The sequence below is a fragment of the Anoplophora glabripennis genome, unplaced genomic scaffold, assembly GCF_000390285.2.
Source record: "Anoplophora glabripennis isolate ALB-LARVAE unplaced genomic scaffold, Agla_2.0 scaffold220, whole genome shotgun sequence".
Taxonomy (NCBI): Eukaryota; Metazoa; Arthropoda; class Insecta; order Coleoptera; family Cerambycidae; genus Anoplophora; species Anoplophora glabripennis.
The window spans coordinates 63,102-77,098 of NW_019416530.1; the positions used below are offsets into that span (position 1 = coordinate 63,102).

General features: G+C 33.1%; 1 protein-coding gene across 2 annotated transcripts; it reads right to left on the bottom strand.

Moving 5' to 3' along the window:
• Positions 1 to 5,518: 5,518 nt before the first annotated feature.
• LOC108906089 (phospholipid scramblase 1-like) lies at positions 5,519 to 7,500 on the bottom strand. 2 transcript variants are annotated; one of them, XM_018709239.1, is made up of 6 exons: positions 7,404 to 7,500; positions 7,215 to 7,352; positions 7,029 to 7,136; positions 6,238 to 6,443; positions 5,717 to 6,040; positions 5,519 to 5,622 (listed from the first exon to the last, which is right to left on the bottom strand). In XM_018709239.1, exons 1-6 carry the CDS (start codon positions 7,477 to 7,479, stop codon positions 5,593 to 5,595), a joined length of 882 nt encoding a protein of 293 aa, XP_018564755.1. In that variant the 5' UTR covers positions 7,480 to 7,500; the 3' UTR covers positions 5,519 to 5,592. The 2 variants fall into 2 exon arrangements, with proteins under 2 accessions (XP_018564755.1, XP_018564754.1); XM_018709238.1 differs by having other exon boundaries at positions 7,215 to 7,500.
• Positions 7,501 to 13,997: the final 6,497 nt, after the last annotated feature.

A 13,997-nucleotide genomic window follows, 5' to 3' on the forward strand; every position in this document is an offset into this window, starting at 1 on the left:
TACCAACTTTCTTATTTTAAACGGAACCCCCTTTATATTATTGCATTTTTGGAAAGAGCATCTATTTTTAAGTTGAAAACATGTAGCACACTCCATACTTAGGATTGACCGTTTCCGAGATATTTTGATTTTTAAGGGCCCCATATTCTTTAAATAGTGTTTTCCGCAAAGACAAATAATTTCAAACATTTAATAACTGAATAATCTAAAGCTTATCTAATAGGAATGTTATGTCATGTCACCTGAGTATTTTCAAAGACGTCGCAGTAAAACGAATACAGGTGCAAAATATCAAACCATCAAGGTTTTAGGTACTGAAATCTACGAAAATACTAACTTTTATATATAATTCCACATGTAAATATTCTTATAACATTTACTTGCTTAGTCCTACTCTACATATAAAATTGTTTACTTTTATTTATAAGTACGTGAAAATAATTCTTAAAATGTGGGGTTAGGATAACAGCAAACGCGTGTTTTACAAACGCTTTTTTTTAGTTATTATTTTATTTGAATAAATTTAAATGGTAACAATGAATATACAAAACATCAAGGTTTTTATTTTTGTACTTACTTTTGTTCTACACGTTTTACTTTTAAAGATTTCAGTACCTAAAAACGTCAGAAATTTCACTATTTCTCGGCCAGGAATATGGCCAGTGGCCACCTTAAGCAAAAATTGACACATGCAGACTGTCAGCAAAATTTAGTTATCCCGGAAACATAGATTTATTTTTTTGTGCAAATTGGACATTTTGTAGAGGAAGACCTAATTTATCGAATTTGACATGAAAATTTTCCAGTTTTTATACAGGGTGGTCAAAGAAAAAATATCGAATATGAAGTTCAGAAATTGTGGAAAACTCGAAATTTTTAAATGGAAACCCCTAATTTTTTTAACGTATTCACATTCAAAATTAAGTGTAACTTTGTTAAAGTTTCCCTATACGTCCCTTTTCTTAAAATGATATTTCCATTTGTTTCGCACATTTTAGGTTGGCCGTGACAGGTAAGTAACAATCAACATGACAACTGTCACAAGTTTTTATCTGTCAAATTTATTTTAATAAATGTTCAAAATGTCTTCCTTCAACTTCTCAACTTCTAAACATTTTTCACCACAAGGAACTAAATAAATTTGTCTCCTAGTCGCGAACGGTCTAACTTCTCCGAAAATTATGTTCACTGTCAACATTAGACATACAAGACAATAGGTCTTGATGTTGTCCACAATTTTAGAGAAGTTTAGGCAGACCGCGGCCAGAGGGCATCGCAGCCGATGTCTTCAGATCTCAAAACACGTACCATAGAAAGAGTTGATTTGTTAGTTAAACTGTTATAATAAAGTAATAAAAAATAAAATGTAATAAATAATAAAGATAGTGTCGATCGTGAGCCTCGTAGATTCGAACAAACATCAAAATTTGTGTGCAAACTTCTTACTTTCGTCTTACTTTATTTAACTCATCATAACAGTTTATAAGTCAGTGTCAAAAGTCTGCGGCGACAATACCGGCAAGATACTTAAGGAAAGATCTACAGTACCACTGGATTTTAATTGCAAAAAATACCAACGCAAATATCTCACTATTGATAAATGGTCCATAATAGTTATAGAATGCCTACAGTAGCTTATGAAACCAATGGTTGCAATGTCTAAGCTCCCACAAAAATACATCATTCGATGTGGTGTTTCAACATTAAATATTTTTTCTCTTTTGTAGGACATAGAAAACACTCTTCTTCTTCTTTTCTATAGTAGGCGACTAAACAAAAAATTTTGAATTTGACCAATTCCCTGTCCTTAAGAATTAAATTTCTCATACTTGCAAAGTTGCCAGGATAAAACCTGCTGCTACATCCTGTCCCTGTATGTGATACTAAAGATTGTTTTCTTAAATTGCGCGCACATAATTAACGAACAAATCAAACTTTTTAATCATGGCGGAAACACAAAGAGAACGGAATTAAAATATTCATTTGCTCGTAACATTGTTGTGGCGCTGTTTCTCTAAAATTTACATACGCGGCGAACGAAAGCTACAAAGCATTTTCTGCTAATGGGCATTATACTCGGTTTCTAGTCTAGAAACACTTGCTTTTAACTGTGAAAGCTTTCTTTGTTTAATTTACATACTGTATGAGCTGACACCTTTGCGAGTATGCATTCATTATAGGATAATATTCAGGCAAAAATGACGTTATCTTTCTCCTTTTAAAGGTAACTTCGTATACGACAAATACTGCGTTATTCATTTCCTTATCGATTTTTGCTTCAAAGCGTTGATCATTGCTTTGATCCAAGTTTTGGCACTCCTTTAATATATTTCTTAATAAAAATAGTTGTAGGTAAGTGCAGTAGATAGTAAATAATGTGCCATCATGATAAGTTTATTATCAATTTTTTCAAAAATCTCGTTTATCAAATTTCACAATAGATTTTTTTATTCTTTTGGAAAACATATTGTTAAAATTTGATTAAAACATAAAACAGTCATCCCTGACGTCATTTCAAAAACAAACAATAATAAGTCCTGAAATTATGGTAGGTACCTTTTCCAAAATACTCTTTATACTATACTGGATTTTTATTGCAAATAAATAAAATAAAGTTGACTATCATTAACGAAAATGTTAGTTAATGTAATACCTGAAACGAGACCTGAAAGTTTAAAGCTCGATTTAGCTCTTAGTGTTTACTGTTACAAAGTTATTCATTCAAATAACGACAGGAGTATTCGTAGATGATTTGAAATATGCAATGAAATTTGAATAGGATAGGTGATTCACGCGGATCCCTGTGTCTAAATTCGAATTTCTCAGATTAAAATTTTTAGTAAGTAATCTAATCAGTAATTGACATACGGGGTGTCCCTGAAAAGGGTGAACAACGCTTGACCACGGGTTCCTTGGATGAAAATAAGACTATTGAGCCTAACTTACCTATATACAAAAGTGCACGCCTACTGAGATATAGCCTTTTAAATATAGAATGGATAACCTAGTTTTTTTCAAATAATTTGAAAACTATTTTTCTTAGAAACTTCAAATTTGGTACACATATTTTTTTATACAAGGGCAACGTAAATAAAAAATTTGGTGATAATACATATACAGGATGCTCTCTTTCTAGTGCCTGTACGCCACTTTCTATCCCGTAATTTTTTTGTGTGTACGCCAGTGAGGCTAAAATTTAAAAAATAAGCACTATTTTAGAAGATTTTTTTGCTCTTACAAAATTTTGATATCGTTTATGGATTTCGAGTAAAATTGGCATTTTTATATATTAAATACATAGACAAAAATTCCGATTTGTAACAAATAATTTATAACTACAGCCTCAAAGCAGGGAATAATAATGAAAAAACGTCACATTAAAAAAAAGTAACTACACATTTTTAATATTGGTATTATCAATGAATAAAATAAAAAATCAACACTAGTATTTTAAATAAACAATATCAACTAATGTAAGAAAGTCAACATTAACATTTTAAATAAACCTAAATTGATATTTGTAATCACATTAAAATAATGTTACAGTAAATGCTCAAAGTGACTTCCTTGTTTTTAAACGCAAGCATTAATTCTTAGAGAATTAAAATGAATTTTATCCAATAATAGTGCATTAACTAACTCTCATAACATTAATTTCATTTTATATTCTTTCGCATAATTAGTTTTCTGTATTTACTGAAAAGTTATACACTGTTGTCCTCAACGCTCCCCAAAAGAAACAATTACATGGGTTCAGGTCTGGGGATTGAGGTGGCCATTAGGATAGTCACCTGTAATAACTGGTCTTTTAGTACTCTATTAACGGAACTTTTTGAACTCTGCCGCTAAACGCCTAGTATTTACTTGGTCATGATTTAATGTCACAGGTAAAAAATGTCCTGTTTCCTGAAGGCGTCTCTCCGCATTAGAAAATATTTTGTGGCTTGGAATTCTTCGATCAGGAAATCTTTCAGCATATTATGTTCGAACAGTAGCACGACAATTTCCTTCAAACCCAAAACTAATAACATATCAGTTTGTTCAGCAAAAATATAAATTGCAATAAAAAACAAAGTAAGCTAAATTAAATCACACCTGAACCTTTTAATTATTGTTATGAATTTGTTTCCTTGTTATATGGCACCTCGTACTGGACTGTTCTAATTATTATCTCAAACTGATTCCGTCGTCATTGGTAGACACACAAAAAAGTTACGGGATAGCCATCAGTGGCGTACAGCCACTAGAAAGAGAGCATCCTGTATATGTATTCGCGCCAAATTCTATATTGACATTACCCTTATATAAAAAAATGTGTACCAAATTTGAAGTTTCTAAGAAAAACAGTTTTCAAATTATTTGAAAAAAATAGGTTATCTGTTCTATATTTAGAAGGTTATATCTCAGTAGGCGTGCACTTTTGTATATAGGTAAGTTACACTAAATAGTCTTATTTTCATCCAAGGAACCTGTGGTCAAGTGTTGTCTATCCTTTTCAGGGACACCCTGTATATTTGACGCCTCTGTTAAGTGTCACAAATTTTCTTTTTTTCTCATGGCAAAATTTGATACATTTATTTTGCAGCAGAAATTTTTGAGCAGGTAATGAATTATTGTAATGGATTTTACTAGAAAACGGCTCATGCTATTCAAATCTAACAAGAGTACATTTTTATGCAAAATATGATAAATTTTCATATTTTCGGTTCAGGAACTAGAAAAATTGCGTATAAAAAAAATTGTTTTCATACGTTCCTGTAGCAAATTTTGATTTGTATATTATACCGATTATTAAAGTCTGTATCAGACAATGCAATTTTGTTGCGGCGACAAAATTGCGGGGATTTTTTTGCGGGTCTAAAATTGCATGCTTATTATCACACAATGGCACAGAAATTGCTGCAATTTGTTTAGTTTGCAGTAGTGTTACCAACTGTGCATAATTAAACATGTAAAATTTCCTTTAAGTATCTTGTAAACAATTATTTTTGATTCAAGCAAAACATTGCAATGGTGAATATTTTGAATCTTAACAAGCGCTATCTAGATAGCTTTGATTTTGCTTGGTTTTGGAGCACAGAACATAGGCGACATCTGAAGTCTGTTAAAACTCCTCACATAATATAGTCACCTGTTTAAAACATTTAATGACTGAATTTCAGCAAATTATACTTTTAACGAAATTTTGTGCTAATTTTAATTACAAATTCATTTTTCTTGGATACGTTTATTAATACTCGAACACTATTTTAGACACATAAGAATTGTGTTTTTTTTTTAATGTTGATGTTTATTACCAGCCCTCAGATTCTTACAGAATTTTTTTATACCCTACATAATCTTATCTCCATGGAGACCTTATACAGGAAAATTCAGGGCGTACAAATGTTTATAAATATTATTAAACATGCGAGTGTAAAAGGTAAATGAAAAATTCAGGAAACAGGAAAAATATATCCTTATTTATTAGAACATTTCAAAAGTAAACAAAATAAAATAGAACAAAGCTAAGTAATGAATGAAACAACAAACAAAATTATCGATAAGATATATAAAAGTGATGCTACTAATACAGCATTTTTCCTCTTAGGTTTATTCCCATGATTGAAAGAACATTGCATCCTGAAACAAAATATTTACTGTAATTAACAAAAATATGTGTTTATTAAAGTTTTTTTACGAAAACACAAGCAAAATGGATATCTTCTGAACTTACGATTAAAAAGCAAGCCCCCAATAATGTAGCCTTTATCTCAACAGCCAAATCCAGTGGGAATGTGATCCTTAAGTTATAGGCACTCTGACAAGATGAAGACCACTCCTTTGTAATTTTACCTATCGGTGCTGACCTGCGACTGGACTTTATTTGAAAATCTACATTGGCAACCATACTTAAGAAGTACGGAGAATATGGACCAACAATCCTCAGAACAATGTCACCGCCTGCGTTTTTCACAACAAAATTGTAAGAAATGGTCATCTCCTGTTCTACAGTGCCCAAAATGATGTCGTGAGATGCAGAAACAGTCATCGTCTGTAACTTTTAATAACATAGCGTTTGAAAGAGATAAACATGGAATGTCAATCGGGTTACCAGACCTATTTCATAACAGACCCGGAGATATGACTCGTTTGTATAATTGATGCCTAAAAAAGGAGCACGGAGATGTACCATCAAAACCCGGAGACTCCGGGTCAAATCCGGAGATCTGGCAACCCTAGATGTCAATAGCTTACTTGTAAGCCAATAGACCAGCAATCACCGCAACCAAAAGGTCTGTGAAAAGACAACACTTCTTTTTTGGAGTCGTCCAGAATTATCATATCAGAAGCTGATAAAGCACCACAACACTGATTTGCATAGTCAGAGTCCTCGACAGGATGATAGATTTTTTGGCCAAAGTTATTTTTTACCGTAAACTTACTTTTAAATCTGGGTGAAACTAGAACAAGACACATAAATCTACAAGGAGCATTTGAAGTCTATGTCATGTCAGGAAGTGATTTCTTTCTTATTTTGCACCAAAAAGTATTAATGAACCAAAGCTCTAAAGTCACAGGATATTAAGATAGTGTGTCGAAGTTCTAAGATATCAGATCACCAAAGATGCCTAACTTAGGTTGATGGAAATTGGACTAATTGGTATACAAAGTGCCATACAGGGAAATTGTCACTAAATAATAGTCCCAGAAGTTTGTCATTACTGAGTTTTGTGAAAATTAGATAAGTCTAAAGGCATCTTCCACTTGATTCGAAAAACATCTCGTTTGTTATTTTTTTAAAAATAAAATTACATATCTAAAATTAATCGTATCACAAAAAAAATGTACAAGAATTTTTTGTTCAAAACTTAATTTTTAATGTGTTGTAATTGTCAAAAACTGCAAAACAAATTGCCATATCAATATTATAATTTTTTTGTGACAACAGTTCATATTAGAAAATCAATGGTTTATTAAGGTTTTTTAGGCCAAAATAACCAAATTATCCATGTTTCTGTTCCTACATAGTTTTTATGTACACTAACCTTCCAATATTTCCACGTTTTGTCGAACTACAAGTTCACTAGCTTCGGCAAGTTTTTCTAATCCTGGGAAACAGTTGACAATACTTTGTGCAGGATTCAAGTAAACCTCTGAGTAATACGAGAATATCAGTAATAAAACAAGCATAAACTAAATTAATATTTTGCTTCTGTAGCATAATAACTTACCGTTTAATGAAGCAGCTCCTTCAGGTCCCAAAGGCTGTTCAGTGATGGGCTCACTCACACCATGCAATAACTGAGTACATTGATAACCGTATGGGCCAAATGCAGGTGGAGGTGCCGAGGCAAATGGATAATTGCCTTCTAAAAAGTTGAGTTCAATTCGTGACAGCATCTTTAATAAATTATTCTTACCTTTGTAAATATTAGCGACATTAGCACACATTCTCCCATGATCTTGTTCTTGCTGATGAGATGAAGGCAGGGACATTTTGTCGGATTCAAAAGTAAATTAACTGAAATTTAGTATAAGTTTATCCATAAATAATAAATGTGATTTTTTACCAAACCTCAGAGAATCAGAATCAAAATAATCTCTCCTTATGCACCACTGTATACAAATCAATTATCAATAATTATACTGTGTTATGCACCCACTCCAAATCTAAACCCTGGATCAGCAAATATGATGGGAAAGGGGTCGCGATCAAGTGGGGAAGGAGAAATAGTCAAAATCCATGTTTCCAGAGGACCAGTTCGTTTTCGTTAATAAACTTGGTGTCAAATATGTATCTTAAAAAACAGAGATGCTTGTTTATGTTTTAAATATTTTTAATCTATGAATTCTAAATTAATATACTGCATAGCAGTTTTACTGGAAAAAATTTGGAAAATCAGACTATAGCCTTTCATTAATTTTAAATTTATTTTTCGTCGAAATTGCTTTTATTTAGTAGGTGGATAGATATCCAACTGAAAATATAAGGATTTTAGGACTTACAAAATTTTCTGAATTGTAGATTTGTTGAAAATATATTTGAAATAAGATCTGCTTTGACTAGTTTCTTGAATGCATCATGCCTATCACTTTCAGATTGGTCGATTGTTATTTGAAGTATTGTTTATTATTTTGAATTCCTGTCCAGTACATCTTCTATATAAACCGATATCGGTCCAGATTTCCCGCTTTATTGCTTCTAGCTAATCAGAAAGAAGCGCGGGAGAAAATTGTTTTTAAAATTCTGACAGTTACCACTTCTTGTTTATAGTATATGATCCCTTACCAGAAAACTTTTCAAGTTGAAAATAACAAACATTTTTATATTATTCTTCATTTTTTTAATGAAACAGATTTCTCTTGCAATAACGCGACGCGTTTAATCAAAACGTTATACTGTTTCATATGTGGACCGGGGCAACAAGCTATCCATCAATCTGTCCAAATGGCATGTGTTGTTTGATTTATGGCGACTTCGTCGTTCGATGCATGCATATAACGATTATTTAATTCATTCATTGACTTACCCGTCCTCCAGGTCAAGTCGTTTGTCAAAAACGATGGAGAATACGGCTATATTAATATTTTAATATTAACCTCCGGTTCCCCTTGTTGACAAATGGAACTTTCAACGTGAAACAAATTGCTTATTCGTCTTATATTTGGGCGATTTTTCACATATTGCGTTCATGCAGGACAGCTTGACTTGTCATTAATATTTCCACAGTTTAAAATTTGATTAAGTTTTTGATGTGAAATCGAAGAAAATCCTACAGATTGGTTGTATATTGTGCCTTATTTTATTTTCACTCAGGTCAGGATGAAAATGTAACCAAAAAATTGTGAAATTCGTCAAACGGGAATAACGTTTGCACAAAGTATAGGTACAAATTACATATGAAAGTTGATCGAAATATTCTATTTCGGTCAACGATATGTATTTGACTCAAATTTGTAATCTAGAACTAGACTAATTTATTACAAAATATCGACAGAATAACTAAATGTTTGCCTAGACAGGGTTCCTCATACTTACATATATACATGAATATTTCTAGGATGCACCAAGGGCTGCCTGTTCCTTCAAAGCTTGGCCACAAAGAAAAAAAATTATGCGTATCAACGCGACCGATAATTTTTTGATATCGTTACTTAAAGTATACCGTGAGCGGTAAAAATATGGAATATATTTATTTAAAAATCAGATGTTCGTTATTTGAAAAATCGCTCGGACCCGTCGAATTATATTTTTAGTTGAGCATTTTCTGAAGCAATTTTCATTTATTCAGGGTGACCCAAAAAAAAGTTATGAAATGGCGCGCGTCTGAATATAGAATATGGAATCCAATTTTGTGAAACCATTTCAACATTATCCGACCGCAACCTACAGTTTCATCAGCAAATCCTTTTCTCAGACGAGGCAACTTTCTGTTTGAATGGTATTGTTAATTGTCAAAACTGCAGGTATTGGAGTCAAAACAATCGTCATTGGATGACTGAGGCACATACTCAGTAGGTACCCACAGAAATTGAATGTGTGGGCAGGCATAATTAATGATCAGGTTCTTGGCCCTTTTTTCTTCGAAGAGAACCTCACGGGAGAAAGATATTTGGCCTTCCTTCAGTTTAACTTTTCGCAAATGAACCTGACATGCCAAGCGATGCCTTGTATTTTCAACTGGATGGCGAGCACCTCATTTTTCTCGGCAAGTCCGAGGTTATTTAGACGAATGTTTTCCTGGACGTTGGATTGGAAAACGAGGACAAATAGAGCGGCCTCCGAGATCACCCGATCTTACTCCTTTGGATTACTTCTTATAGGGTTATTTAAAATCCAAAGTTTATGTAAATCCACCGCAAAACATGGAGGACTTAAAAACCCGAATCGGCAGGAAATTAGGAATATTGACAGAAACGTACTAAATAATGTTCAAGATGAGTTTGTACATAGGCTTGGGTATTGTCAAGAAAACAATGGATGGCAATTTGAACATTTAATTTAACTCTGTTCGTTTGAATTAGTTTATTATAATCCTCAATTTTTTGCAAATTTTTCTTACAGTAGCTTGAATGATTGTATGATTTGGATATTTGTTATTGAATATTTCACATTATTCTTGCTGTGTTCTGGCTTTGTCAGTGTGTACCAAACAAATTAAAATTAAGAATAAAGATTCATTAGCTGTGCTTAAATATTTGAAGAACACAAAATGTATTTAGCAGATTATATAATTCATTAGAAATTTAGCCAATAGCAATTACAAATTTTACGTAGTTACTATGTATTGATAAGCGATTATACTCTTGAAGACGTGGTATAACCGTTTTGGTGCTTCACCTCCTCCAACAATGTGAACTATGTCATGGTAACGATAGTTTTAACACTTGTCAATAAACGTCAAAAAAAAATGGAACGCTTCGGTTCAAGCTCTGAATTATATAATCTTATCGAATACCACTCGAGCAAACGAAAATATTCGATTATACCAACCTCCTCACTCGACGTATATCCTTAAAACACCACTCCAGCTACGCTGTCGTGGTGTTTCGCAGAATACGTCTCGTGACTCGGAAGTATAATCGAATATTTTCTATGCTCTTGTGATATTATAACTGAAAGTACACCACTTCCCACTGACTTTGACGTTACAATCCTTACGTGCTGAGAGTAATTTTTGAAAATTTTCCATATTCTATATTCAGACGCCATTATCTCGAAAACGCTTGAAGATAGGTATAGGTTATGTTACAAAAAAAATGATCAGAATTCCATGGAGAATTGAATAAAAATACAAAAAAGTGGGATTTCCATTTAAAAAAGTTAGCCTTTCATAACTTTTGTTTGTGTCACCCTGTATAAATGAAAATTGCTTCAGAAAATGTGCAACTAAAAATATAATTCGACAGGTCCGAGCGATTTTTCAAATAACGAACATCTGATTTTTAAATAAATATATTCCATACTTTTGCTGCTCGCGGTATATAAAAACCGATTTGAATTCTACGTTGTCAGAGACATCTACCGGTAGAAATGTGCAATTTAAGAAGCAGGGTGCATGGAACCTTTTTTATCGAGGACGCATTAAGAGTTGCATACGTCCAAAAATGTTCCCCTGCGAAAATACGGGTTGAAAGTTTAGGAAAAAGGAAATTAATATTTTCAAAACGCACAAAATGTCAAAAATGCAAATGACACATTCGAGGCCAACTAAGTTTATTGCAAAATTGTATTCAATAATTATTACATTCTTTGATTACGGACAATACAACGGGTTTTATTTATTTTTTACTCAAAAATGGCACATCGCAGGACAAAAAGTCAAGAGAGCTCTTGTGTTTTAAATTGATCGGGAATTAAAAAAATTATTTTATTTGGGAAAAATACCAGTGGCGTACGATTTTTTTTCTAAAAAAATATCAGTCAGGCTCGTACACACGCCACTGTTAGAGCTAAAAATTATGTTTGTATTGAAAAACACGCACATTTATTAACTATCACTATGTACCAAATAGCACTGAAATATCTCAAGCAGTTTCAAAAATATTAATTTCCTTCTTTTCTCTAAAATTTTAACACCCTGCATTTTCGCAAGGGAACATTTTTGGACCATATAAAGCAAACTATCATTAATTTTCCATGAAGAATCATACCAGGGCTGGATTAAGGGGGGCTACGGGGGCTGTAGCCCCGAGCCTCACAAGATCAAGGGGCCTTGGCAAGATGGGGCAATTTTTTTTTCCAGCGTTTAGGTTTTAAATTTTATGTCGACAATTTGTCGATTGCGTGACCTTTTTTTAGAATCAAAGAAAAATTGTTTTGAAATATATCGTTCATTTTATTTTTTTTTAATAGAAAGTTTAATCCACTATAGATTAATCTGGCCCTGAAGCATACCCTTAAATATTCCCATGCCATTAAGGAACATTCTGTATAAAAAATTAAACGCTGTTCATTGGTAAATGCATCACTTGAGAACGGCTGAATCAATTTGGCCAATTTTTTTTTTAATGTTCATAATAGTCCGTGTATGGTTTTTAAGGAAAGAAAAATTGGAAAAGTTTCCCGGAAAATTCTGGAAAAACAGTGCTTTTTTCTATATGATTTTTATATGAAATTTACAAAACGATCACAAACAAATTTATTGAAATTTGGTCAGGACGTCTGTTGGGTCAGCTAGTTTTTAATAGATATATTTCAACTCTAAACAGGCTTTATTAAACAAAGCAAGTGCAAGTTACCTTGAAATTCGAAATCTGGTAATTCCATTGTGACACAATCGTCCTGTAGATTATTACACATTTTACTTGTACTTGTCAAGTTATGAAGACCATGCTCTGTCGCAAACAACATAGAGATTGGTTTAGATCAGCGGTATTCAAAATGTGTTCCGCGACTTAGCCAAAAATGTAATGCGCTTAAAGTAGAATTTGAAATGAGATTGCAACTTACGACAATAGCATCTAATTTCAACATATTTAAAAATATTCAAGCACATCCCAGTCATTGAATATATTATAGTTACTCTTTTTTTAATTATGCAATAAATATTTACTTTAAACTTTAAAGTATTGGTTTAATTTTTACTTAGGAATATTTATTTTGGTAATTATAGTATTTACAAATATATTATATAATTATTAGTAGAAAATGTGTTTGAAAAATTTTTTAGGTGTGGGGGTTCCTCAAAAAATCGAAATGTTGGCTGGGTTCCGCAAGTCGCAAAAGTTTGAAGACCGCAGGTTTAGATGCTTCAAAGATAATGAACGACTTGGCGCACTGAAATGGTTTGAAGATGAAGAATTGAAGGCATTACTTCATGAAGGCTCATGTCAGATGTTAGCTGAACTTGCAGAATCAGTAGTTGATCACACAAGAGTTTTGAAATGTTTGAAAGCATTAAGAATGATTTAAACGCAAGGACATTGAGTTAAGGCCGAGAAATGACGAACAGTGTCTTTGTGTGAATAGTTTGACAGATGTCATGACTAATCGTGAGGAAGCCCGGTCATGTGCCAACTTCATCCACAAAGTCAAATATCCATGGTTCCAAGCTTCTGCTCTGCATTTGGTGTAATCTGCTGGGTGTAGTTTATTATGAGCTGCTCAAATCGAATGAAACTATCATGGGAGATCGCAATCGACTACAATTGATGTGTTTGAGCCGAGCATTGAAGGAAAAACGGCCGTTATACGAACAGACACGACAGTGATTTTCCAGCATAACAACGTTCAGGTACTAATGAAAACCTACTTGGAAGTGCTTAAATTAAAAAGCCTACTCCACCCTCCATATTGCTTCTTCCGATTATCACTTGTTCCGATCGATGGCACAACCTGGCTGAATAGCACTTCCATTCTTATGAAGATGCGAAAAAATGGGTCGATTCTTGGATAACCTCAAAAGATGTGTCGTTTTTCCGACTTGAAATTAAAATGCTGCCAGAAAGACGGAAAAAAGTAGTGGCTAGTAATGGACAATACTCTCAGTTTCAATTTTACTAATATTTTTAAATAAAGCACTACTTTTCACGAAAAAACAGCGAGAACTTATTCATCATCCATGTATATTAAAAGCTGTAGGTTACTCTCTGTAGGTTATATATTATTTACCAACCCACAGAGAACGTACCGCGGAGCGGCCAGAGGGCCGAAGGCCCGAGAGAAAGGTCAAGTCCACATCAGCGGACTTGCCTACCTTTCTAGTCCCAAGTACAAAATTGCATGTCCTCCTTACGAGTGATTTTAAATTTTTACAATAGATGTCACCTTCTCCATCACTCTTGCGGATAACATTTACATTTTTTTTTCTGCAAAAAGCTTTTGTGGGAGAAATAAAACGCCAACGATCAGAAAAAAATTCTATACTTTGACAAGAAATGATTTTACAAATTCATAATCTATTGCATTACGCCTCATCCGCCCGTCCACAATCAGCATGGCATTCGGCACACTCATACCCACAAAAAACCAAGCTCCTATATATTTTTTTTATAAATTGCCATTAGTATAG